The sequence below is a fragment of the Dryobates pubescens genome, chromosome 17, assembly GCF_014839835.1.
Source record: "Dryobates pubescens isolate bDryPub1 chromosome 17, bDryPub1.pri, whole genome shotgun sequence".
Classification (NCBI taxonomy): Eukaryota; Metazoa; Chordata; class Aves; order Piciformes; family Picidae; genus Dryobates; species Dryobates pubescens.
In genome coordinates, this window is record NC_071628.1 from 20,588,399 (window position 1) to 20,614,955 (window position 26,557).

The 26,557-nt window shown below is 64.0% G+C and overlaps 1 protein-coding gene across 1 annotated transcript; it reads right to left on the reverse strand.

The window, feature by feature from the left end:
• Positions 1-1,710: 1,710 nt before the first annotated feature.
• OAZ2 (ornithine decarboxylase antizyme 2) lies at positions 1,711-19,663 on the reverse strand. Its single transcript, XM_054169203.1, is given in 6 exon segments — positions 1,711-1,871; positions 5,956-6,041; positions 9,203-9,378; positions 16,086-16,166; positions 16,168-16,243; positions 19,596-19,663. Coding segments are annotated over 6 exon segments (573 nt in total). The 5' UTR covers positions 19,616-19,663; the 3' UTR covers positions 1,711-1,737.
• Between the last annotated feature and the right edge of the window lie 6,894 nt (positions 19,664-26,557).

The window sequence follows — 26,557 nt, forward strand, 5'->3', positions numbered from 1 at the left end:
CTGTCACCACTGCTGGGAGTTAGTGCCCCTGGAGGAGGGAGCAGAGCCACCCAGCTCTGCCCTTCCCTGGAGGGGAAGGAGGGAGAAGGAGACACCAGCTTCACACTGCTTTATTCACACAGCCCCCAGCCTGCTCCCCACACACAGCACTGCCCCTGATGGTTATGGGATGGCTCAGCTGGCCCTCCCCAGCACAGCCCACCCCCCCTGGCCAGGCAGGCAGAGCTGACAAACACAGTAGCCTCCTCCTGTGGCCTTCCAGAGCCAGAGCCAGCCCCAGGGCACAGCCTCAGTGCCCAGCAGAGAAGGGGCAGGGTTGAACCATCAGCTGCCATGGAGCCCCCAGGCTGGGAGAGCACCCAGCAGAGCTCCACACAGCCCCCTTGGGTCTGGACTCAAGAGCATCTCCTGGGAAAGGTGAGGAGGGAGGGCAGAGGGGGTGGCCACAGGCCTGCCCTGGGGGCAACTTCTGGCTCTTTGGCCCAGCACAGCTGCAGGCAGCAAGGAAATGCCCCCCCCCAGGGCAGGGCCTCTGGGGTTCCCAACACTCACTGAGAGCCACAGAAGTGTCAGGGTTGGAAGGGACCTCGAGGATCACCCAGTTCCAACCCCCCTGGCACAGGCAGGGACTCCCCACACCAGAGCTGAGCCCAACCAACCTAGCCCTGAGCACTGCCAGGGAGGGGGCAGCCCCAAGTGCCAGTGTCTCACCCCCCTCACAGTGCACCATTGCTCCCTCCTCCCTAATGCAAACCTCCCCTGGCTCACCTCAAAGCTGCTGTTCCTTGTCCCATCACCACCCCACCTCCCAGGGAGCAGCCTCTGCACATCCCTACCCCTGAGCCTGGGAGGGAGCCCTGGGCAGGGCCTGCAGCCAGGGCTCTGCAGTTGGGCCTGGGAGGGAAGGGTGCAAAGCAGGCTCCCCAGCTAGGGCAGTGAGGAGGAGCAGGGGCAGGGAGGGGCAGCTTGCCTGAGCCTCTGCCAGCAGGGGAGGCCCAGCAGAGGCTCCCCAAGAAGCAAGGCCCAGCTGGGTGCAGGTCATCTCCGATGCCCCTTTATTGAGCGCTGAGAGAGTGCAGTGGCAACAGGGAGCAGAGTTAGGACTGCTTGGGACAGAAGCTGGAAGAGCAAGTTTAAAAAGGACCAAAAAAACCCCAAACAAACCAAAAATAGAGGTGGTGGTGGGGGAAACAAAACCCAAACCCAAACCCAACCCAGGTTAGACCAAAGAGCTTCAGGCACCCCGGGGCCAGGCCCGGCGGGGTCCAGCCTAGTGTTAAAGGTTGAGCCTCCTCCTCCTCCGTGTGCCCAGCCCCCAGCCCGTGCCTCCTGCTGGGCTCCTGGCTGCCAGCTCGGAGGGGGGCTGCAGGGCAGCCTGCTGGGCGAGGGGGGAAAGGTCCAGCAGGGCTTCAGAGGCGGCCAGGAGCTGCTGCTGCTGCTGCGGTGCCCGCCGGCCGCGCAGGGCACCCCCGGGCAGACACCCCCTGGAAGCTGCAGGGCAGCAGCTCCTAGGCCAGTCCAGGAACATCTTCCAGGCGCTGTCTGGGCATGAGAGGAGCGGAGAGCGAGTTCCGGAGGCAGGGCACCGCGGGGGAGCCGGCTCCGAGGACACAGAGCGAGCAGGGCAGGGCCGGGCCGGCGGCGGGGCCGGGCCCGCGGCGGCTCCGCAGCGCAGCGCCTGGAAGCCTCTCTCCGCGCCGCGGCGCTGCCGGCCGCCCCCGGGGGGCACAGCGGCAGCTATTCTTCATCAGAGGAAGAGTTCTGCTCCAGGGGGTACACCATGAACAGCACATCCGGCCGGGAGGGGACGCAGGGGTGGCCGGGCCGCACCATCTCGAAGCCCAGGAAGCTGAAGGTCTTCAGGAGGGGAGCTGCGAAGGGAAGGGAAGCAGTGAGCAGCAGCAGAGCCTCTGCTGGGGCTGCCCTCTGCTGGGGCACTGCAGCAGGGGCACAGAGCCTGGAGCAGAGCAGCCCCAGAGGGCAGCTGAGCAATGCTGAGCAAGAGCCAAAGGAGCTGTGGGGAGCAAGAGGCTGGGGCCAGGCTCTGCTCAGGGACAGCACAAGAGGCACAGAGTAGGACCCAGGAGGCTGCAGCTGAGCATGAGGAGAAACTCCTTTGGGGTGAGGCTGCTGGAGGCCTGGAGCAGGCTGCCCAGAGAGGCTGTGCAGTCTCCTTCTGCGGAGGCTCTCCAGCCCCCCCCCGGCTGTGCTCCTGTGTGCCCTGCTCTGGGTGCCCTGCCCTGGGTGCCCTGCCCTGGGAGCCCTGCCCTGGGAGCCCTGCCCTGGCAGGGGGTGGGCTGGATGCTCTCTGGAGCTCCCTTCTAGCCCCTGGCACTCTGTGACTGTGTGAAGAGCCCAAGCCTGCTGCTGCAGAGGGCTGTCAGGTCAGAGAGCTCTCTGGGTGCCCTGGCAGAGGCTGCTGGCTGCCCTTCAGTGCCCCAGCAGAGGGCAGCCCCAGCCTCAGCAGGCTGCCCAGAAAGGCTGTGGAGCTTCCTCCTGTGGAGGGATCCAACCCCCCCGGGCACTGTGCCCCTGGGCAGGCTGCTGGGGGGGGCCCTGCTGCAGCAGGCTTGGGTTGGATGAGCTCCAGAGCTGCCTCCCAGCCCCCTCCATGCTGGCACCCTGGGAGCTTCCACTGAGGGTGCCCCAGGGGCTGGAGCCCTCCATGCTGGCACCCTGGGAGCTTCCACTGAGGGTGCCCCAGGGGCTGGAGCCCTCCATGCTGGCACCCTGGGAGCTTCCACTGAGGGTGCCCCAGGGGCTGGAGCCCTCCATGCTGGCACCCTGGGAGCTTCCACTGGCAGTGCCCCAGGGGCTGGAGCCCTCCATGCTGGCACCCTGGGAGCTTCCACTGGCAGTGCCCCAGGGGCTGGAGCCCTCCATGCTGGCACCCTGGGAGCTTCCACTGGCAGTGCCCCAGGGGCTGGGGCAGCCCAGAACTCCTGCAGAGCAGCCAGCCCCCAGGGCCCCAGCTCTGCAACAGCAGAGGCCAGGGGCAGCTGTCTCCCTGCAGAGGTCACCTCCAGGGCCTTGGGGGGGGTGGGGGTTGGTGACATAACAGCCACCACTTAATCCCCACCTGGCTGTGGGCATGGTGGCAGCTCCCTGGGCTCAGCACAGCTTAGCTCTCAGCTCTGCTCAGCTCCTGCCAGGGCAATTCCTTGGCCACCAGCCTGTGGCTGCTGAGATTGGAAGTGACAGAGCCAGGGCCCAAGGCCCTCCAGCTGCCCTGCTGTGAGCCCTCACCCCACACATCTATCTTGGGATCCTAAGGCAGCCCCTAAGCCCTCAGCACCTCCAGCCAGGGGCAGGATTACCTCTAAGGCCAGGAAGGGCAAAAGTGCAGGGAGGTCTATAATGGGCAGCACTCCCCACAGAGAGGCTTTGCTCTGCTTTCTCCTGCCCAGGCACAGGATGGCTCAGGCTGGAAGGGACCTCCCAGATCATCTCCTCCAAGCCCCTGCCATGCCCAGGGACACCTCCCACCAGCCCAGGTCAGCCAAGGCCTCACCCAGCCTGGCAGGAGGCAGCCACAGCCTCCCTGGGCAGCCTGTGCCAGAGCCTCAGCACCCTCACACTGAAGAGCTTCTTCCTCCCCTCCAGTCTGACCCTGCTCTGCCTCAGCTCCAAACCCTTCCCCCTTGGCCTGGCTCCAGACCCCCTCAGGAGAAGTCTCTCTGCAGCCTTCCTGCAGGCTCCCTTCAGGCCCTGGCAGGCAGCTCTGAGGTGCCCCTGGAGCCTTCTCCTCTCCAGGCTGCTCACCCCCAGCTCCCTCAGCCTGGCCTCACAGCAGAGCTGCTCCAGCCCTGGCAGCATCTCTGTGGCCTCCTCTGGACTCTCCCCACAGCTCTGTGTCCTTCTCCTGCTGGGGACAGCAGAGCTGGAGGCAGGACTGGAGGGGAGGTCTGAGCAGAGCAGAGCCAAGGGGCAGGATCCCCTCTGCTGCCCTGCTGCCCACACTGCTCTGGCTGCAGCCCAGCACACAGCTGCCTGCTGGGCTGCCTCAGGCCACTGCTGGCTCCTGGGGAGCTGCTCAGCACCCAGCACCCCCAAGGCTCTTTCTCCAGGGCTGCTCTCCCCCCACTCTGCACCCAGCCTGGAGCTGTGCCTGGCCTTGGCCCGAGCCAGCTGCAGGACCTTGCCCTGTGCCTTGTTGAGCCTCCTGCAGCTGGCACTGGGCCACTCCTCCAGCCTGCCAAGAGCCCTCTGGATGGATCCTCTCCCTCAGGGAGTCCATGGCACCACACAGCTCTGTGCCAGCAGCAAACCTGCTGAGGGTGCCTCAGTGCCACTGCCCATGGCAGAGATGTCAAAGAGCACTGGGCCCAGGACACAGCCCCGAGGGACTCCAGAAGCCTGGGCCCAAAGGAGACCTTCTCTGCTGAGTGAGGGAGCAGCAGGCACCAGTGTCTGGGCAATCTCTGGGTGCTCCAGGAGCAGATTTCAGCCTGAGAGTGGCAGCAGGGCTGGGATGGCAGCAGTGGGCAAGCCCAAAGCCTGCCTCTGCCCTCAGCCCCTGGCAGGGAATGGAATGGAATAAACCAGGCTGGAAGAGCCCTTCAAGATCATTGAGTCCAACCTATCATCCAACACCACCTAAACAACTACCCCATGGCACCAAGCACCCCATTAGGTCTCCTCCTGAACACCTCCAGGGATGGGGACTCCACCACCTCCCTGGGCAGCACATTCCCATGGGCAATCACTCTCTCTTCCTCCTCACCTCCAGCCTAAGCCTCCCCTGGCACAGCTTGAGACTGTGTCCTCTTGTTCTGGTGCTGGGTGCCTGGGAGAAGAGACCAACCCCCACCTGGCTACAACCTCCCTTCAGGGAGTTGTAGAGGGCAATGAGGTCTCCCCTGAGCCTCCTCTTCTGCAGGCTAAGCAACCCCAGCTCCCTCAGCCTCTCCTCACAGGGCTGTGCTCAAGGCCTCTCCCCAGCCTTGTTGCCCTTCTCTGGACACCTTCAAGTCTCTCAATGTCCTTCCTAAGCTGAGGGGCCCAGAACTGGACACAGCACTCAAGGTGTGGCCTAACCAGTGCAGAGTCCAGGGGCACAATGACTTCCCTGCTCCTGCTGGCCACACTGTTCCTGATGCAGGCCAGGATGCCCTTGGCCTTCTTGGCCCCCTGGGCACACTGCTGGCTCATGTTCAGGCAGCTGTCACTCAGCACCCCCAGGTCCCTCTCTGTTTGGCAGCTCTCAGCCACTCTGCCCCCAGCCTGTAGCTCTGCCTGGGGTTGCTGTGGCCAGTGTGCAGAACCTGGCACTTGGATGTGTTCAATCTCCTGCCCTTGGCCTCTGCCCATCTGCCCAGCCTGTCCAGGTCCCTCTGCAGAGCCCTTCTGCCCTCCAGCAGACCAACTCCTGCCCCCAGCTTGGTGTCCTCTGTACATTTACTGCTGACTGACTCCCTCCCCTCATCCAGATCAGCAATGAAGATGTTAAAGAGGCTGGGGCCCAGCACTGATCCCTGGGGCACACCACTGGTGCCTGGCTGCCAGCTGGCTGTGGCACCATTCACCACCACTCTCTGGGCTCAGCCTCCAGCCAGTTCCTAACCCAGCTCAGAGAGCTGCTGTCCCAGCCAGGGGCTGACAGCTTGGCCAGCAGTTTGCTGGGGGGGGACAGTGTCCAAGGCCTTGCTGCAGTCCAGGCAGACCACATCCAGAGCCTGCCCCACATCCACCAGGCAGTCAGCTGGGCATAGAAGGAGATCAGGTTGGAGAGGCAGGACCTGCCCCTCCTAAACCCATGCTGGCTGGGCCTGAGCCCTTGGCCACCCTGTAAGTGCTGATTCCCTCCCCAGAAAACCACCTCTGCCTTGGGAGGATGCCACCAGCACTGCCCAGGTGGTGGGCACAGCCCCTGGAGTCCTGCCTGGGGCTGCACAAGGGGTTTGGTGCCTGCTTCAGGGGCAGGGAGCAGAGCTGGCAGCAGGGCTGAGCTCTCACCTCTGTCTTCTCTGCTCTTTCTGAAGCAAATGAAGACATAGCTGACTTTCATCTGCTCCTCAGCAAACTCCAGCAGTGCTGATAACCTGCCAAGGAGGAAGGAGACAAAAGAACATCAGCTGCACAAGCCCTGTCCTGAGGAAGCCTCTCAGCACTATCAAGGGCTGAGATGTTTCCAGGCAGACTGTTTACAGCCCCCCTTCCCAGGGAACAATGGGGGCCCAAACAATAGGCTTCCTGCTGCTGAGCCAGCCCTGCAGGCCTGCCAGCTCCCCCCAGGGCACCCAGCAAGGCCCTGGCCCCAGCACCCAGCCCCAGCAGCCCCTGGGGTGTGCAGGCAGCTGAGCACTGCACCTGCTCAGGTCCTGCTCTGGGCTCACAGCAACCCCCCAGAGGCTGCAGGCCTGGGGCAGGGTGGCTGAAAGCTGCCCAGCAGGAAAGAACCTGGGGGTCATGGCTGGCTGGAGAGGAGCCAGCAGTGCCCAGGGGGGCAAGGAGGCCACCAGCAGCCTGGCCTGGAGCAGCACTGGGGTGGGCAGCAGGAGCAGGGCAGGGACTGTGCCCTGTGCTGGGCACTGCTGAGGCTGCACCTTGAGTGCTGGCTGCAGCTCTGGCTCCTCACTGCCAGCAGCACACTGAGAGGCTGGAGCAGGGCCAGAGAAGGGCAGCAGAGCTGGGGAAGGGGCTGGGGAAGAGGGCTGGGGGGGTGGCTTAGTGTGGAGAAGAAGAGGCTGAGGGAGACCTCATTGCCCTCCACAGCTCCCTGAGAGGAGGCTGGAGGCAGGGGGGGGCTGGGCTCTGCTCCCAAGGGCAGGACAAGAGGCAATGGCCTCAAGGTGTGCTGCCAGGAGGGTTTCAGGCTGCACACAAGGAACAATTTCTGCCTGGAGAGAGTTCCCAAGGCCTGGCCCAGGCTGCCCAGGGCAGTGGGGCAGTCCCCAGCCCTGGAGCTGTGGTGCTGAGGGCCAGGCTCCAGGGGTGCCCCTGGCAGTGCTGGGTGAAGGGTTGGGCTCAAGTCCCTTCCAAGCACAACAGTGCCCTGAGTCCATGGCCCCGAGGCAGGCAACAGCGAGGCAGGGACGGGAGAGCTCTGCCCTGCGGCAAGGAGCTGCGGAGCGGCAGCAGGATGCCAGGCAGAGCACAGCCTGCTGCCAGCCCAGCCAGAGCTGCTTCCTGCACACAGCTGCTCCTGCCTGCCAGCTCCAGCCTTTCTGCCCGCTGCTGCTGCAAGCAGGGCAGCTCTGCCCCCGCTGGGGTCCGGGCAGGGCAGTGCCAGCCCCGCCGGTGCCAGCCCAGTGCCCGCCGCAGCAGCGCCCAGCAGGGGCTGAGCCTGGCAGCCAGCGAGGGGGGGAGGGGAGCTGCCGGGGGGCTGATGGTGTGGTGATGAAGTGGGCTGATGACAGCCTGGGCTGCTTCACCTGGCCAACAAGAGCCTGCCCGGGCTGTGCTTCCCCTGGGGGCAGCAGGGGGGGGAGGATGCCCCCGGGCAGCCCCAGGGGCACCGTGGGAGCGCAGAGCTGCCAAGGCAGGCAGGGGGAAGCCAGCAAGGGCTGCCACTTCCTGGGGGGGCCCAGGGAGCAGATGCTCCCCCCCTAAGCTTGGGGGGGCAGGGGGGGGCAGCCTGAGCAGGGCCGGGGGGGGGCAGCCTGAGCAGGGCCGGGGGGGGGCAGCCTGAGCAGGGAGCCTGAGCAGGGCCGGGGGGCAGCCTGAGCAGGGAGCCTGAGCAGGGCCAGGGGGAAGCCTGAGCAGGGAGCCTGAGCAGGGCCAGGGGGGAGCCTGAGCAGGGAGCCTGAGCAGGGCCAGGGGGGAGCCTGAGCAGGGAGCCTGAGCAGGGCCGGGGGGGGCAGCCTGAGCAGGGAGCCTGAGCAGGGCCAGGGGGGAGCCTGAGCAGGGAGCCTGAGCAGGGCCAGGGGGGAGCCTGAGCAGGGAGCCTGAGCAGGGCCAGGGGGGAGCCTGAGCAGGGAGCCTGAGCAGGGCCGGGGGGGGGCAGCCTGAGCAGGGAGCCTGAGCAGGGCCGGGGGGCAGCCTGAGCAGGGAGCCTGAGCAGGGCCAGGGGGGAGCCTGAGCAGGGAGCCTGAGCAGGGCCAGGGGGAAGCCTGAGCAGGGAGCCTGAGCAGGGAGCCTGAGCAGGGAGCCTGAGCAGGGAGCCTGAGCAGGGCCAGGGGGAAGCCTGAGCAGGGAGCCTGAGCAGGGAGCCTGAGCAGGGAGCCTGAGCAGGGCCAGGGGGGAGCCTGAGCAGGGAGCCTGAGCAGGGCCAGGGGGGAGCCTGAGCAGGGAGCCTGAGCAGGGAGCCTGAGCAGGGAGCCTGAGCAGGGCCGGGGGGCAGCCAGCAGAGGCAGGCGGCGGAGCCCCAGCCAGGCCGAGCTGCTCCCTGCCAGCAGAGAGCTCTGGCAAAGCCCTTGGCAGGAAATAGCTGCTCTGGAAGCTGCCTTGCCACAAACTTCCCAGAGCAGAGCTGTCTGGACACAACAGGAGCACGGCCTGCCAAGGGAGAGGCTGGCAGAGCCTGGCGCCGGCGCGGCAGCGCTCCAGGCCCGGCTCCGCCGCCCGGGCAGGAGGAGAGCAGCAGGAGAAAGGAGGGCTGGGGGTTCCCCCCCTCCCCCCAGAGAGAGGCAAATGCTGCCAAAATCAGCTGGCCAGGGGGAAAAAGAGATACATCTGAGAAAGGCTTGGAGATTTACACACCAAAGCAGGCGCAGGAGCTCTCTGCTCACCCCTCAGAGGCACTCAGCCCACAGCCACCCCCCGAGGGGTCACCGGGGCAGGAGAGTGAAGCATCTGGAGGGCAGCTCAGAGTGGAAGGGACCCCAGAGCTCAGCCAGCTCCAGCCCCCTGCCAGGGGCAGGGACACCTCCCACCAGCACAGGCTGCTCAGGGCCTCATCCAGCCTGGCCTGAAACACCTCCAGGCAGGAGGCAGCCACAGCCTCCCTGGGCAACCTGTGCCAGAGTCTCCCCACCCTCACTCACAACAATTTCTTCCTCCTCTCCACTCTCAGTCTCCCCTCTCCCAGCTCAAAGCCATTGGCCCTCAGCCTGGCCCTCCCAGCCCTTCTCCAGAGTCTCTCCCCAGCTCTCCTGGAGCCCTTCAGCTGTTGGGAGGCTGCTCTGAGCTCTGCCTGGAGCCTTCTCCAGGCTGAACTCCTCTCTGAAGCCTTTAGGTCAGGCTTTAGAGGGAAGCGCAGGAGTGCCGCTCCTGGAGCCGGTTCCTGCCCCACACCAGCCAAGCCCTGGGCTCCTCAGCTTACCCTTCCTTGCTGCCATCAGCCAGCAATCCATCAGGGAGCTCCACGAAGAGGCTGTGGTTCGAGAGCACAGCATCCCAGGAGGAGGTCTTCACCTCGGTGACCTTGTAGTGGAAGTGGAGCAGGTGCGGCTCGCCCTCCTGCGCCGGCACATCCTGGCTAACAGTGATCTTCTCGTCCTGCAAGAGCAGGGAGGCAGCTCAGCAGCCAGGCTCAGCCCCCAGGCTCAGCCCCCAGGCTCAGCCCCCACACCACGGGCCAGAGCGAGAGGTGAGGGCTTGGTGAGGATGCAGAGCCTGGGGGCGTCCCCGAAGCCCAGCCCCGTGCCCAGGGCTGCCCAGCCTGAGCCTGGCTGCCCTGCAGGAGGGCTCAGCTGCTCCCCTTCCTTTCACCCTGACCTCAGGCCAAAGAGAAGCAAGCCAAGTCCCACCCAGGAGACAGCAGGCAGCAACCAAAGGGCTTTAGAGTCCTGCTGGGAGGGAGGGCTGACATTTCCCCTCCCCTTGTGCTGGCCTGGGGACACAGCACAGTGAAGAGCCCTGAGGGCTCTTCTGGTCCTGTGCTCCCCCCCAGGGCATTGGAGCTTTGCATTAACGTGCTGGGGAGTGAAGAGTGCCTTCAGCCACCACAGCTTCAAAGCCTAGAGCTGCAGGCTGGAGGAGAGCTGCTGCAGGAGCTGCAGCAGGCTGGAGGAGAGCTGCTGCAGGAGCTGCAGCAGGCTGGAGGAGAGCTGCTGCAGGAGCTGCAGCAGGCTGGAGGAGAGCTGCTGCAGGAGCTGCAGCAGGCTGGAGGAGCAGTAGTGTGAGCCAGCAGTGAGCCAGCAGTGTGCCCAGGGGGCCAAGAAGGCCAAGGGCACCCTGGCCTGCAGTAGGAAGAGTGTGGCCAGCAGGAGCAGGGAGGTCATTGTGCCCCTGGACTCTGCACTGGTCAGGCCACACCTTGAGTGCTGTGTCCAGTTCTGGGCCCCTCAGCTTAGGAAGGACATTGAGAGACTTGAAGGTGTCCAGAGAAGGGCAACAAGGCTGGGGAGAGGCCTTGAGCACAGCCCTGTGAGGAGAGGCTGAGGGAGCTGGGGTTGCTTAGCCTGGAGGAGGCTCAGGGGAGACCTCATTGCCCTCTGCAACTCCCTGCAGGGAGGTTGTAGCCAGGAGGGGGTTAGGTCTCTTCTCTCTAGCAACCAGCCCCAGAACAAGAGGACACAGTCTCAAGCTGTGCCAGGGGAGGTTTAGGCTGGAGGTGAGGAGAAAGTTCTTCACTGGGAGAGTTGTTAGCCATTGGGATGTGCTGCCCAGGGAGGTGGTGGAGTCCCCATCCCTGGAGGTGTTCAAGAGGGGATTGGATGTGGCCCTTGGTGCCATGGTCTAGCCATGAGGTCTGTGGGGACAGGTTGGACTTGGTGATCCTTGGGGTCTCTTCCAGCCTTGGTGACTCTGTGAGCTGCTGCAGGCCGATCGCTTCTGCTGTGTCTCCCCCTCCTCCCCAGCACAGCAGGGATGACCCCAAATTGCCCCCCCAGGTTGTACCACCCACTGGTTTGCCTCCCAAATCTGCATCAGAGAGAATCCCAAAGCAAGGCAGAAGCTCCCCAGAGCTGAAGGCTGGGAGCAGATCGTTGCCAGAGACCACAAAGGCCCAGGGCCCTCTCCAGCGCTGCCCGAGCGAGCACGCCGAGCACCAGAGCGCCTCAGGCCCTGCCCAGCGCTTCCTAGAAGGCAATTTTGTGGTTCCAGCTCCCCTCCTTCTCCTGACTGCGTTTGCAGGCAGCTGGCTTCAGCACCGGAGTGCAAAGAGCCCCAGCGGGAGGAGGAAGAGCTTCACCAGGCTCCCGAGCCGGCGCTGGCAGCCGCGCGGCGAGCTGCACTGCTCCCATCTGCTGGGCTCCAGGCTCAGGCATCCTCACAACCACACAGGCATCGGCACAGCGCGGATGGGCCTGGGGAAGCCAGCCCTCAGAAGTCACTGCTGCTCTCTTCTCCTCACAGGAGGGCCTGGGAAAGCTGGCAGTCAGCAGCAGGGGCAGGAGGTGGCTTGCTCCACGAGGGGCCTCGCTCCGCCAGGGGCCCTGCTCCGCCAGGGCCTCGCTCCGCCAGGGCCTCGCTCCGCCAGGGCCTCGCTCCGCCAGGGGCCCTGCTCCGCCAGGGCCTCGCTCCGCCAGGGCCTCGCTCCGCCGGCCGCCTCGCTCCGCCGGCCGCCTCGCTCCATCAGGGCCTCGCTCCACCGGCCGCCTCGCTCCGCCAGGGGCCCTGCTCCACCAGGGCCTCGCTCCGCCGGCGCCTCGCTCTGCCAGGGCCTCGCTCCGCCGGCCACCTCTCTCCATCAGGGCCTCGCTCCGCCAGGGCCTCGCTCCACCGGCGCCTCGCTCCGCCAGGGCCTCGCTCCGCCGGCCGCCTCGCTCCGCCAGGGCCTTGCTCCACTGGCGCCTCGCTCCAGGCCCAGCCTCCAGGCCTCTTGTTTGAAGGAGGAGATGAACTGAGCAGCTCCTGGCAAGCTCTGAGCTGCTGACAATGAACTCTGCCGCAGTGAGGGTGGCAGAGCCCTGGAGCAGGCTGCCCGGAGAGCTAGTGGAGTCTCCTCCTCTGGAGAGATTCAAAACCCCTCTGGATGTGTTCCTGTGGGCCCTGCCCCTGCTCTGGCAGGAGGGATGGACTTGGATCACCTCTGGAGAGCCCTTCCAAACCTCCCCATCCTGGGACTCTGTGACACTGCCAAGCAAACAGCACCTCCCCAGACCGGGCTCCAGAAATGCTTTGCAGCAGCTCCTCTCTGACCATGACCCACACAGGCAACAAGGACAACTCAAGCCCAGGTTGGATGTGCAGTGCAGAAGCACCTGAAGGGTGAGCAGCAGAACCACCAGCAGCCAAGGCTGCCCAGCAAGAGGCCTGGAGGCTCCTCAGGAGGGCTTGGTTTCAAGCAGGCTGCTTCTTGCCGCTGCGAGCGGCGCAGCGGAAAGCACCACCCAGAACCTCCCCAAGGCTGTGCCCCAGCGCTTCAGTTCCTGCCACCAGGTGCAGTGAGAGAGGTCCCTCTTGGTTTGACTGCAGTGGGAGGCAAGGGAGAAGCCATCAGGTGTGTCATAGAGCTGGTGACAAAGCTGTGCTGCAGGCCCAGGAGGAGCTGCTGGCCAGGGGGGGAAGTGGAGCAGCAAGCGGCTGCTGGGGCACAGCCCAGGGAGCTGCCCTGAAAACCAGGGCTGCCCCCCAGCAGAATAAAGAGCCTGCAGGAAATCAGCTCATTCACTGAGTCTGAAAGAAGTTCTCCTGGCTCTGTCTGCTGGAGGCTTTTGCTAGCTCCAAGCCAAGAACCCTCCTGACAGCTGCTGGAGCAAAGTCGGAGCTGCTGCCACCGCCGAGCCCCGGGGCCGAGCCCTGGCACAGCTCTGCTGGCACAAGTGTGCTCCAAAAGCCAAACCAGGGCACTGCAGGAGCCCTCTGCAGTTGTTGCTCTCTCTTCTGGAGATCCTTCTCTCAAGGAGAGTTCACAGATGCTTCTTTTCTTCCACCTCACAAAGGCCAAGCGAGGAAGCTGAGAGCAGCAGGCCAGGCCTGGCACACGGGAGGGGAGCCATAGGCACACATCTGTGCAGGAAGCCTGGCAGGAGCCTGCACTAGGAGGGAAAAGCTTCCCAAGCCTTCTGACTTAAGTCCTTCTGTCACCACAAGTGAAGCCCTGGGCTCCAAGCCCAGTGTGGTTAACCCCAGCTTGGAACCCCCTGAACCGCCAGCCCTCAGAGCTGAGGCAGCAGGGCCACAGGGCTGGGCAGAACCAGCTCCCCCAGTCTGGAGGGAGTTGTGGTTTCACAGCCTCTCCTGGGCAGCACAGGGGGGTTTGTTTGTAGGCATCCAAACCAAGCCAGCAAGATGCCAGGGAAGAGAGGCTGCTCCTGCACAGCAGCAGCCCAGAATTCCGTGGAAGCTGCTCAGCGCCTGTTGGAGCCACGGTGCTTGGTTTTCAGTTCACTCCTGCAGCATGCCCCCCTCCAGGGCACTGTGGGCAGGAAAAGCCCCACCAGGCCCAGCTGCCCAAAGCACCTCAGCTCTGCTGCAGCCAAGCCACAAGGCCCAGCTCCCACCTGGCTGCACTTCACTGAGCAGAAGCTGCCCCGAGCCAGCTGCACCCCTGGGGCGTCCTGGTCAGGACAGGGCTGGAGGCCTCAGCATGCCGGCAGCACAAGGAGGATGTTATGAAGCAGCAGGGCCAAGAGGCTGGAGAAGCCTGCATGAGCAGCACACTGCTGGCATGGCTACACCTGCAGCCTGCTGCCAGGCCTGCCAGCCACAGCACCTCTGAGTTGTGCCACGAGAGGCTGAGGGGGGCAGCTCTGAGCACAGCGATGCCAGCAGCGCAGGGACCCCACTGCAGGGCTCTGCATGGAGCCACACAACAGCCTGGGCTGGAAGGGACCCCAGAGCCCAGCCAGCTCCAGCCCCTGCCATGGGCAGGGACACCTCCCACCAGCACAGGCTGCTCAGGGCCTCAGCCAGCCTGGCCTGAAACACCTCCAGGCAGGAGGCAGCCACAGCCTCCCTGGGCAACCTGTGCCAGTGTCTCCCCAGCCTCACTCACAACAATTTCTTCCTCCTCTCCACTCTCAGTCTCCCCTCTCCCAGCTCAAAGCCATTGGCCCTCAGCCTGGCCCTCCCAGCCCTTCTCCACAGTCCCTCCCCAGCTCTCCTGGAGCCCTTCAGCTGCTGGGAGGCTGCTCTGAGGTCTGCCTGGAGCCTTCTCTTCTGCAGGCTGCACAGCCCCAACTCTCCCAGCCTGGCCCCACAGGGGAGGCTCTGCAGCCTCTGCTCATCCTGGTGGCCTCCTCTGGAGCCTCTCCAGCAGCTCCAGGTCCTGCTTGTGCTGGGGGCCTCAGAGCTGGATGCAGCTGGGGTCCTACCAGAGCAGAGGACAGAATCCTCCCCCACTCAGGCATCATGCTGCATGCTCCACAGCTGATCCAGCTGGAAAAAGGACTTAAGCTTTTGGGCCCAGATGCCTTTCCAGGTCACACTGAGGCTGGCTGGCTGCAAGGCTCAGCCTGCTGTAACTACAGCACCACTGGATGGAACAGATGAATGAGAGCTCCAGAAACCCTGTCTGAGGTTGGCCTTTAAAGCCCTGGGCAAGGCAGCCTGCTCTGGTCCAGGGTGAGCTATGTCTGCACCACACATCATCTGCTCTGGCAGCTTCTGCTGGGCTATGTCAGCAGTAAATCCAGGGAGAATCCCAGCTCTGGGCAGCAGCTTTCTGCATGACATCCCCACAGGCAGCAGCCCCAGCCCCACACACCACTGCCAAAAGCTTCTGTGTGAATTCAAGGCCACTCTGAAAGCAAACTCTTCCAACTCTCCCAGCTGAGCTTCTTTCCCCCAGCATCTCCTCCACCTGCAGCCCCTGTGCACAGGGCCAGGCTTGGCACAGCTGGCCCCAGAGGCCTTAACTGCAGGGTCCCCACCCTCAGGGCATTCATTCATTGTCCTGAGCCCTCCTGCAGCTCTTCTGGGATCTTCTTCAGGAAGCCTGCTGTGCTCTGCTGCTTCTCTGCAGCTCCTAACCCTCTGAGGCCGGTGACAGTTCACCTGCAGAGCGTGGAGCTGGCTCCAGGTCCTTGTTCAGGCTACAGCTGAGGTCTCTGCACCTGGTGAGGAGGCCTGGGCTGACAACTCCCTGAGGACAGCCCCTCCAAGAGCAGCTGCCAGCTCTGCACCTCAGGGACTGGGAGAGGAGACTCTGGTGGCTTGTGAGCCACAAGGGCCTGGGTCTCTTCCCACCACACAATGCCTGTGTGCCCCCCATCAGGGAGCTGAAGTCTAACAGCCATGAGAAGGCTCCTTTCTGAAGGGCCACATTTGCAAGCCCAGCCCCAGCTTAGGTTACCTTCATCTGCCAGCACTTCACTGCCTGCCCCCCTGGAGGAGCAGCCCAGAAGGGTGCCAGGTGCAATGCTGGCACAGCACAGAGCTGCCCAAGTGCCTCTTACTCTGCAGCCTCCTCACTCCCAAAGCAAAGCTCCTGGAGAACAAAGAGGGCCAAGAGAGGAGAGCTGCAGGGATCCACCTGCTCTAAGCCCAGGCAAAGGCTTCCTGTCCTTGCAAAGCCCTTCCTGACCTTGCCTCACAAAGCCCTTCCTGACCACGCCTCACCCTGCACTTGGTTGGGAGCTGTGCCAGGCTGTGGGGCAAGTGCTGGGCACCTTGCAGCTGAGGTCAGGACTTGCTCTGCAGACTACCTCAGGCAGCTCCCAGCACCACCCCCCCCGAGCTCTACCTTCCAGACCAGGGCACAGGAAGGAGCTTATCAACCATACCCTGCTCTTCACCTCTCTGCTGCCCACTTCCTCCCCTGGTGAGACGTTCAGGACGTGGGTTCAGGCTTTGGAAACACTGCAGCAGCTGAAATGGGCCTCTGGGGAACGATCTGCTGCACACCTGGGTGAAAAGGGCTCCTCTGTCCCCATCAAAGGGGTGCTGGAGGGGGCTGGAGAGCAGGGCTGCTGAGGAGCAGCTGGGGGAACTGGGGGTGTTTAGTCCAGAGAAGAGGAGGCTGAGGGGAGACCTCGTTGCTCTCTGAACAGAGGCTGGAGCAAGCTGGGGGGTGGTCTCTTCTCCCAAGGAACTAGTGATAGGACAGGGGAGGTTTAGGTTGGACATGAGGAGAAACTCCTTCACTGCAAGGGTTCCCAAGCCCTGCCCCAGGCTGCCCAGGGAGGTGGCTGAATGCCCATCCCTGGGGGGGTTTGCAAGAGGCAGAGCTGTGGTGCTGAGGGCCATGGCTTAGCCCCAGCCTGGGCAGGGTTAGAGACTGGTTGGACCTGAGGAGCTGAAAGGGCAAGCAGAACAATTCCATGAGTGCAAAAGGCAGCTGCAGCACATTTGTTGAGACATCAGAGCTCTCTCACCTTATATATCAGAGCTGAAAGAGAAGGATCCCTGCTACCCCCTCGCCCACCGGGGATCTTCGACAGTGGGTGAGGGGCATCAGGAGCACCACAGAGGCCCTGGAACGATGTGCCTGCAGCACTGCAGCTGGGGACAGTTACTCAAAGGTAAAATACTACTGCAAGAGAGAGAAAAAACAACAAAAGAGAGAGAGAGAGAGCACCAGGTTAGGTTAGCAGGGATCACATTTCAGATGCTCCAGCGCCTCCCAACCCCGCACCGCTCCCATCCCTGCTCCCCCTCCCAGCACATCAGAGGCAGCTCCCAGGACCGCCCCCCCCCGGTGGGTTGCACTCCTTGCCCAGGTGGTGTTTGGTCAGCAGGGGAGGAGGGGGCTCTCCAGCCAGGCACCCGGAGAGTGCTGAGCAACCTCATGCTAATGAGGGAGGGCTGGAGGGGCGCCAGGAGCAGATGGCTGGGGAGGCAGGAGCAGGGCAGCACACGTTTGCCACAGACAAATACCTACAAATAGACCAACAGCACCCGGCAGGAGGAGGCTTAGGTTTCACATTCCCCAGGGGAGGAGGAGGAAGGAAAGGGCTGGCTCCTCAGGGCTTTTTGTGAGGCTCTCCACAACGTCCACGTTGACATTTCCACAGGCCCATAAACCACCCCCCGTGTGCATCCTTCCCCCTGAGCCCCCCAGAAGGACCATCCCCCCCCAGCTGCTGAGCCCCTTGGGATGTCCTACCCCTGGCCTCCCCGGCTCACTTGGAGCACAGGCTCTCTACTAGCTGCCCCAGCCCTTAGGAAGCTCAGGAAAACCAAATTGGTTTACTTCTGGAGCATTGCTTCCTTTATGAGCCACCACAAAAGCCCTTTTGCTGAGGCAGGGCACTGCCTGTGGCACTCCTCTGAACAAAGCCTGCAAAAGCCAGGCAGAGAAACCAGTCACTCCCAGTGCCCCCAGTATGAGACCAGGCAGTGCAAAGCTGTGTGAGCGCCCCCAGGCTGGAGAGGGCTTCAAGGGGCACACAGAGCAAGGAGCAAGACCACCAGGGGCAGGCTCTGCAGAGGCACTGGCAGCTGACTGGCTGCCCTGACACTTGGCACCCAGAGCTGCTCCCAGGACAGTGTTTTTCCCACTCTAATCCCTCTCCACGAGGGGGACAGGCTTCAGGATACAATCACAGAGTAATTGTTAGGCTTGGCAGGGACCTCGAGGCTCAGCCAGCTCCAACCCCCCTGCCATGGGCAGGGACACCTCACACCAGCACAGGCTGCTCACAGCCACAGCCAGCCTGGCCTCAGGGATGAGGCTTCCACCACCTCCCTGGGCAACCTGTGCCAGGCTCTCACCACCCTCACGGGGCAACAACTCCTTCCTGGCATCCAGGGAGCTGCACTACCAGAGCCACCTGAACCAGAAAACACGCCAAGGCTGCCAACCAGCCGCTGAACCTGGGCACTCCCCAGTGCCAACCAGCGCTCCCAGTCGCAGCGAGGACCCCAGGGGGCCCTCGGCCTGCCACCTCCTACCCAAGCAGCCTTTCCACACCAAACACAAACATCCTCCTTCGCCGATTTCCTCCTCCTCCAGGCCGGCTAGAGCCGACCGGCAGCGTTCCCACGGCCTACAGAGACGCTGCCGCTGAAGCGCAGGAGCAGAAGCCGCGCAGGGAAGGTGTCTCAGGGCAAAGCCCTGCGGGCACAGGGCTGGGCAGCGGCAGCGTTGCCTTCGGGCAGTCCCCTCCCCACGGCGTGACCGGGGCCATCAATGGGCCAGTGTGTATTCAGTAGTAGTGGCTGTGGAGAGGCATGACAAAGCACTTTGCTGTGCCGTTCCCCACCCCCAGAAAGCTGTTGGCAGCTTTGTTATTCCCTTCCCCTCCTCCCTCGCCGCCTCCCCCCCCCCCCCCAGTCAACAATGTACTATTGATAGCTTTGGCCAACTTGCGGCCAAGGCATCGAGGAGCTGGATAATGAAGTGTAGTTGTGGGAAAAAACCAACAACAACAAAAAAGGAAAGAACCAAACCAGAAGAGAATCAAAGGAGCGAGGCTGCAGTTTCCATGCGAAACGGTCCAAGCCACCGCTTCCCAGCTCGGCTTCCTCTGGCACATGCAGAAGTCGCAACGGGAGGACCCTCCGGCGCTCAGCCCTGCCCCCGGCGCTGGCGCTCAGCCCAGCCCCAGACCTGCAGGCCGCCAGGACTTCGCTGCCCGGGACCCAGCGCACCCAGGGAAGTGTGTAAGGACACACACACACACACACGCGGGCTGAAAGAGGTTTGGCTTCCTCCCGATGCTCGTTAGCACGCTGGGAAGAAGTTCAGGGGAAGCCTGAGCCCTCGGTGCAGCTGCCTGCGAGCTGCCCACCGCGGCTCTGCTCCCCACCGCGGCTCTGCTCCCCACCCGCGGCTCTGCTCCCCACCCGCGGCTCTGCTCCCCACCGCCTGTTCACGGCACACAGGTTAGGACCCTGCTCCCCTCCAGCCCCTTTCGAGAAGCTGTTTCCCCCTAGCTTGGTTCACACGAAGATGGATTTCGATTGCCGAGGGCCTTCCTTCCCCCGAAGAAACTCCCGAACAAAAGCTTCGCTGGGTGAGCCCTGCCTGAGAGAGAGGAGCTGGCAGCAGGCAGAGGGTTGCAGCCCGCAGGTATAATTTTAACCTGCTGAGCTCCCAGCAATCCTGCGGAGCACAGCCGGGAAGCACAAAGGACAGCCTGGCCACTTCTGAAGCCCACCAGGGCTGCTCCTCAACATCCTCCACAGCTGAAGCCCCCCCGGCCAGCATCGCTTCCCGTCCACAAGCCCGGCACTCCGGGCTCTACAAGCTGCACGTTTCCCTGGCCTCCAGGCTCTTCCCTCTGCGCTGAGCACTTGGAGCGGACCGAAGGATGCACGGAGCTCCCCTGGCGTTACGGCAGCGAAGGGGGCTTGGTTTCTCGGGCTGCCGGCCCTTTCGGAGGAAGGCTCTGGAGATGCGGCTGCACTCCGGTCGTCACCGCAAGACGCTCTGCTGCCAGCCATTGCGAGACGCACGGCAAGCCGCCCGCTGCGAGCAGGAACTTGCGGCCAGCCCTCCGCCGAGCACAGGGCCCCAGCACGGCCGGCTTCCAGAGTCCCGATCGACACGGCGGGGAAACGGCCCTCGGGGGGGCTGCGGCCAAGGCAGAGGGCCGGCGGTGGGCAGGCACAGCCCCGGGCCCGCCGCTCCCCCTCCCGCCGGCAGAGCCCCGCCTGGCCCTGGCGCTGCGGGGCCCGCAGCGAGGGCGGCCGCGACCCCTCCTCGGCCTGATTTACGAGCGAGAGGCTGCTCCAGCACTCGCGGTCCCCCTCCCAGCTCCGGGGCTCCACCGCTCCCCGCACAGAAAGGGGACCGCGGTGGGGATTTGAACCCGGGGAAGGAGCAGAGCCGCAACCTCCCCCATCTCCCTGCCCCGGGGCCGATCGTCGCCCGAGCCCAGCCGCCGCTCCGAGGGGCGAGGAAGAGGCCGCGGCACGGCGGGCGGGGGGCTGGGCAGCACCTGTCCTGGGTGTTTATCATCCTGCGCTCCGCTCCGGCTCCCCTGCCCGCTCCCGCCTCGGCTGCTCTCGGCTGCGCTCGGCCCGGATCGGCTCCGCTCGGCTCCGCCGCCGCCGCCTCCTCCCTCGCTCGCCGCCGCGCGCCGACTGACCCCGCGGGCCCGCGCCGCCCGGCCCCGCCCCTCCCCGCGCCCCGCCGCGAGGGGGATGGCCCCGCCCACACAAAGGCGCGCGCCCCGCCCCGCCCACTGCCCGCGCAGGCGCGCGGCGCTCCTTCTCCCTCCGTCCCCCTCCCCCCCCAACCCCCCAGCTCCCGTCCGCTTCCAGCGCGGCTGGGGGGCTGCTGGGCGGGCTGCTGAGGGGCAGTTGGTGGACCCTGGAGGGGCTGCTAAGGGACCAATGAGGAACCCTTGAGAGGCTGCTGAGGGGCAGTTGGTGGACCCTGGAGGGGCTGCTGAGGGACAGTTGGTGGACCCTGGAGGGGCTGCTAAGGGACCAATGAGGAACCCTTGAGAGGCTGCTGAGGGGCAGTTGATGGACCCTGGAGGGGCTGCTGAGGGGCAGTTGGTGGACCCTGGAGGGGCTGCTGAGGGGCAGTTGGTGGACCCTGGAGGGGCTGCTGAGGGGCAGTTGGTGGACCCTGGAGGGGCTGCTGAGGGACAGTTGGTGGACCCTGGAGGGGCTGCTAAGGGACCAATGAGGAACCCTTGAGAGGCTGCTGAGGGGCAGTTGATGGACCCTGGAGGGGCTGCTGAGGGGCAGTTGGTGGACCCTGGAGGGGCTGCTGAGGGGCAGTTGGTGGACCCTGGAGGGGCTGCTGAGGGGCTGTTGGTGGACCCTGGAGGGGCTGCTGAGGGGCAGTTGGTGGACCCTGGAGGGGCTGCTGAGGGACCAATGAGGAACCCTTGAGAGGCTGCTGAGGGGCAGTTGATGGACCCTGGAGGTGCTGCTGAGGGACCAATGAGGAGCCCTTGAGAGGCTGCTGAGGGACCAATGAGGAGCCCTTGAGAGGCTGCTGAGGGACCAATGAGGAGCCCTTGAGAGGCTGCTGAGGGACCAATGAGGAACCCTTGAGAGGCTGCTGAGGGGCATTTGATGGACCCTTGAGGGGCTGCTTGAGGTGCTGTTGAGAAGCTCTTGAGGGGTCACTGCTGGGCTGTTGAGGGACAGTTGAGTGTGACTCGAGGGACAGCTGAGCATGGGAGCAGTGAGCCTCTGGCGATCCTGCAAGCACGGAGTGCTGGGGGCACACAGAACGAGGGAATTGCTTCTGCAGGAAGGGACCTCCAAGATCACCAGGTCCAACCATCAGCCCAACGCCACCACGGCCACTAAAACATGTCCCCAGTGCCATGTCCACCCATCGCAGCCGTGAGCAGCCAGGCTCTGCAGGAGGATGCTGTGGGAAACGGTTTCACAAAGGCTTTACTCAAGTCCAGCTAGAACAACATTTTGATGGGCGCTGAGCAGCCATTCCCATGGGGATCAGAGACCAAGCAGCTCCCTGGAAGGAAAGCTCTCAAGACGTCCTCAGAAGCCAGCCCTGCGGACTGGAGTCCTGGGGCAGTCTCACACCTACTCCCCTGCTCTTTCACCTGGCCTCGCTGGTGTTCGCAGCACGCTGGAGAGCACCGCCGGGAGCCGAGCGAGCTCCCGGGTACCTGCGGGCAGCCCCAGGAGCGATGTCCCCGGCAGGCTCCCGGACTGACAGGGAGCCCAAGGAGCTATGTCCGAGGGGCTGCCCAAGGAGCGGTGTCCCCGGCAGGCTCCCGGACTGACAGGGAGCCCAAGGAGCTATGTCCGAGGGGCAGCCCAAGGAGCGGTGTCCCCGGCAGGCTCCCGGACTGACAGGGAGCCCAAGGAGCTATGTCCGAGGGGCAGCCCAAGGAGCGATGTCCCCGGCGGGCTCGGGGACTGCGGGGTCTGACAAGCAGCCCAAGGAGCGGTGTCCCCGGCGGGCTCAGGGACTGCGGGGCTGACTGGCAGCCCAAGGAGCGGCGTCCCCGGCAGGCTCAGGGACTGCGGGGCTGAGTGGCAGCCCCAGGAGCGGTGTCCCCGGCAGGCTCAGGGACTGCGGGGCTGAGTGGCAGCCCCAGGAGCGGTGTCCCCGGCAGGCTCAGGGACTGCGGGGCTGACTGGCAGCCCCAGGAGCGGTGTCCCCGGCAGGCTCAGGGACTGCGGGGCTGAGTGGCAGCCCCAGGAGCGCTGTCCCCGGCAGGCTCAGGGACTGCGGGGCTGAGTGGCAGCCCCAGGAGCGGTGTCCCCGGCGGGCTCAGGGACTGCGGGGCTGACTGGCAGCCCCAGGAGCGGTGTCCCCGGCAGGCTCAGGGACTGCGGGGTCTGACAAGCAGCCCAAGGAGCGGTGTCCCCGGCGGGCTCAGGGACTGCGGGGCTGACTGGCAGCCCCAGGAGCGCTGTCCCCGGCAGGCTCAGGGACTGCGGGGCTGAGTGGCAGCCCCAGGAGCGGTGTCCCCGGCAGGCTCAGGGACTGCGGGGCTGAGTGGCAGCCCCAGGAGCGGTGTCGGCGGGGCAGCCCGGGCCCTGCGCTCGCCGGTTCCCAGCCCCGCAGGAAGCTCCCAGCTGTTCCGCAGCGCTCTGGCCGGCGGCCAGCGCCGCGCTTCAAACGGCGCCCGCCCGGTGGCCTTTCCCCTGCCCCCGCGGCCCAAGCCCCGCTCGCAGCCGGGACTCTATTTATAATTCCAAGGAAAAGCCAGCTGAGACTTTCCCACAGTGCCGGCTCCTCGGGCGATTGTTGTTGGGGCCGCTGGAATGTCCAGGGCATTATTTTTGGGTCCCGCTGGGAAAGGTTGCTTGTTTGCTTTGGTTTGCTTTGGGTTTGGTTTGTTGTGGGTTTTTTTTTCCTCGTGGCATCGCTCCGTGTCCCCATCTGTGCCCAGAGGGCTCTGCAAAGGGCAGGGGCTGCTGCTTGTGCTGCTGGCATGGGTGCTCTGCCCTTGCTGGGTGCTCTGAGAGATGTCCTGATAGTCTATGGCCTCCAAGGCAAAGAATCACAGACTGGTGCAGGTTGGAAGAGACTTCACAGATCACCTGCTCCAACCCCCCTGCTATGCCCAGGGACACCTCTCAACTAGACTCAGCTGCTGAAGGTCTCATCCAACCTGGCCAAGCTGGCATCCACAGCCTCCCTGGGCAGCCTGTGCCAGACTCTCACCACCCTCACACTGAAGAACTTCTTCCTCCCCTCCAGTCTGACCCTGCTCTGCCTCAGCTTCAAACCCTTCCCCCCTGGCCTGGCTTCAGACCCCCTCAGGAGAAGTCTCTCTGCAGCCTTCCTGCAGGCTCCCTCCAGGCCCTGGCAGGCAGCCGATGTGCCCTCTGCAGCTGCCATGCTGCCTGTCCCGGGCCTCAGTGTCCCCTGTGCAGGGAAAGGACCTTAGCCCTGCTCAGAGGAGCAGCCTCATTGTCACTACGCTGCCCAGGGCTTGGCTGCTGTGTGCCCTAGTTTGGGGTGGCACAAGGACACCCTGTGAGGCTGGCCAGGACAGCCAGGGCACCGTGTCACCGGCTGCCGGAGTGCCGCTGCCACTGAAGCCCAGCGGGGCCTTTTTATGCCTTTTTTGGCCATGTGAGGCCCTTTCCCGTGCAGGGAGCTGCTGGGGGACATCCTGGCCAGGCTGGGACAGCTCCAGCCTGTCCCAAGGCTCCTGGCAAGCATCCACGGGCCCTGCAGTTCCCCCGGGCAGAGGGATGGAACGCCCTGCCTGAACTCTTTCTGCAGCAGGGAGGATGGCCCTGCCTGTCCTCTCCCGAGGCACCCCCTCACCTGGCTGCTCTGCCAGGAGCCTGTGTGGCTTTCCCTGTCCCTGCTTGGCAAGGCCCTGCCCCACTGTTCTCCTCTCCTCCCCAGGAGAACATTCACAGTATCACAGAAAGAGAGAATGGTAGGGTCTGGAAGGGACCTCTGGAAATCATCCAGTCCAAGCCCCGTGCCAAGGCAGCTCACCCAGGGCAGGCCACCCAGGAACACATCCAGGTAGGGCTTGAAAGTGCCCAGAGGAGGCTCCACAACCTCTCTGGGCAGCCTGCTCCAGGGCTCTGGCACCCTCACCGGGTGCTGCCCCTTGTTTGCTGCGCTGCCACCCTTCTCTCCACTGGGCTGCCACCCTCCTGGCCTTCTCTCTCTCTCCCATCAAAGCTCTTTGCAGGTCGCTTCCTGGGGCTCTGGGGGTGATGTCAGCCTGGCACCCCAGCAGCAGCCCAGCAGAGTGGGCTCTGTTGGTGCCATGCCACAGTTCTACCAGGGCTGTGTCAGTCCTTCACAAAGCCATTTCTGCCCTGTGCCCTCCTGGCCTGGCCAGGCTTTCATTGCCCTGCCCAAGGGTTTGGCAACCTGAAGGGCTCAGACAGGTTGGATTCTTTTGCAGCCAGTCTTACCTAGGCTGGGCACCTCCTAAGAGCTTTGCTGTGTTTGGGCATGGCTTATCCCAAAGCCTAGATGTGGCATGTGATGTTTGCAGCCTTCCTGCTTCAGAAGCTTGCAAATGCTGGGTGGGCATCTCCTTAATTAGTGCTGTTAAATGGCTGTCATTAATTGTGGGCCAAAGAGCTGTTAGACAAAACTGGAGAGAGAAGTGATAGATTTTCCCCCAGCTGGGGAGCAGAGACCCAGGGGGGCTGGGCCTGGAGCTGGTGCCCACTCATGAGGCAGGGCTGGGCATGGAGCTGGTGCCCACTCATGAGGCAGGGCTGGGCATGGAGCTGGTGCCCACTCATGAGGCTGGGCTGGGCAGGCAGCTCTGGCCTCTCAAAGAGCTGGGATGGTGCAAGGCAAAGACAAGAGGACAGCCCGGGTTACAGGGCACAGGACTGGCAGGAGACACAGTGCCCAGCTGCTGGGGGCCATGGAGGAGTGCAGGGTGCCTGTGGGCACAGGCTGGCTCTGTGCCCATCCAGGGCTGCAGTCCTGTGACACACTCAGGAGCAGGGGCAACACAGGCAGGGACCCAGAGGCTCAACTCAGCTGGAAAAGGGCTCTGAGATCACTGACTCCAACCATTCTCTAACTCTGCCACGGCCCTCAGCATCACTTCTCCACACCTTTTAAACCCCTCCAGGGAAGGGGATTCAACCACCTCCCTGGGCAGCCTGTGCCAGGCTTTGAGAACCCTTTCAGTGAAGAGGTTTCTTCTAATGTCCAACCCAAACCTCCCCAGGTGCAACATGAGGCCATTCAACTTGTTAGCAGGGAGAGGAGACTAAATTCAGCCTCTTTCCAGCCTCCTCTCAGGGAGCTGCAGAGAGCAATGAGGTCTCCCTCGGCCTCCTCTGCTCCACACCAACCCCCCCCCCCCAGCTCCCTCAGCTGCTCCCCCCCAGCCCTCTTCCCCAGCCCTCTTCCCCAGCCCCTTCCCCAGCTCTGCTGCCCTTCCCTGGCCCTGCTCCAGCCTCTCAGTGTGCTGCTGGCAGTGAGGAGCCAGAGCTGCAGCCAGCACTCAAGGTGCAGCCTCAGCAGTGCCCAGCACAGGGCACAGTCCCTGCCCTGCTCCTGCTGCCCACCCCAGTGCTGCTCCAGGCCAGGCTGCTGGTGGCCTCCTTGCCCACCTGGGCACTGCTGTTGAATCTTCAGCCAGCTCTTTCCTTGGCTGCTGATGCAGCAGGTCACACCCCAGGATGCAGCTAAAGCCTCCCAGGGCAGGATCTGGTTAAGTGGCACCAGGAAACCTCCCCCCAAGGAGAAGGGGACAAGTCTGAAGACAAACTGTTAGAGAAGAGCAGGGAGGAGAGCACTGAGGCAGGCAGGAGGGGTGGTGCTGCTGCATGTGGCAGCTCTGGAGCCAGGCAGGGCTCTGTGTTGATGGCTGTGGCAGCTCTTGGCATTGCAGTGAGCTCATCCTTCCCCCCCGGCACAGCTCCGCTGCCTCCCTCAGCGCCTGCAGCCAGGCCAGCCTCCCGGTCACCGCTCCTCACTCATCTCCATGTGGAGCTGGCAGCTCCTCTCTTGGTCCTGGGAGACAAAAAAAACCTTCCAGGCTGCTGCTAGACCCTGCCTGAAGAAGGCATGAATGGAGCTGGAGGTCTCTAAGAGAGCTGCCATAGCACAGTGTTCTGGGCTGAGGACTAAGTGTCCTCAAGCAGAGAGATACAAAAAGTCCTCCAGGGGCTGGAGAGCCCAGGGGGAGGCACAGGATATCCTCTTTTCTGTTATTCCATCCCAGATGAGCAGACCTCACTGCCCTTTCTTTCTCTGTCTCCCTCCCCTCTGCTCCCAGCTGCTCTGTGCTGTGTGGGGGAGTGCAGAGCTTCTGGGGCCTTCTGCAGCCCCCAGGTGGAGAACTGGGCCAGCCTGAGGCTGGCTCTGATTTGTCTCTGTGTTTCCTCCCTGCCTTTTTACACCTTTTACACAGTATTTCTTTCCCATTTAACCTCCAATTCTCTGTGAGTGCTTTTAGTTACTTAACCTGTGGCTCCAGTGGAAACGCTGAAGGGTCAGCAAGGGTCCTGCCCCCAGGGAGGAACAGCCCCCTGCACCAGGATGGGTGAGGGGTGACCTTCTGGGAAGCAGCTCCATGGAGAAGGAGCTGGGAGTGCTGGTGGACAAGTTGCCCATGAGCCATCAGTGTGCCCTTAGAGCCAAGAGCACCAGCAGGCCCCTGGGGTGCAGCAGGAGCAGTGTGGCCAGCAGGGCAAGGCAGGTCCTCCTCCTCCACTACTCTGCCCTGATGAGACCAGATTTGGAATGCTGAGTCCAGCCCTGCTCTCCCCAGCCCAAGAGAGCCAGGGAACTGCTGGAGAGAGTCCAGGGCAGGCTGGGGAGCTGCTGAGGGGCCTGGAGCAGCTCTAGGTGGAGCAAAGGCTGAGAGCCCTGGGGCTGAGAGCCTGGAGCAGAGCAGCCCCAGAGGGGAGCTGAGCAATGCTCAGCAAGAGCTAAAGGAGCTGTGGGGGACAAGAGGCTGGGGCCAGGCTCTGCTCAGTGGTGCCCAGGGACAGCACAAGGGGCAGTGGG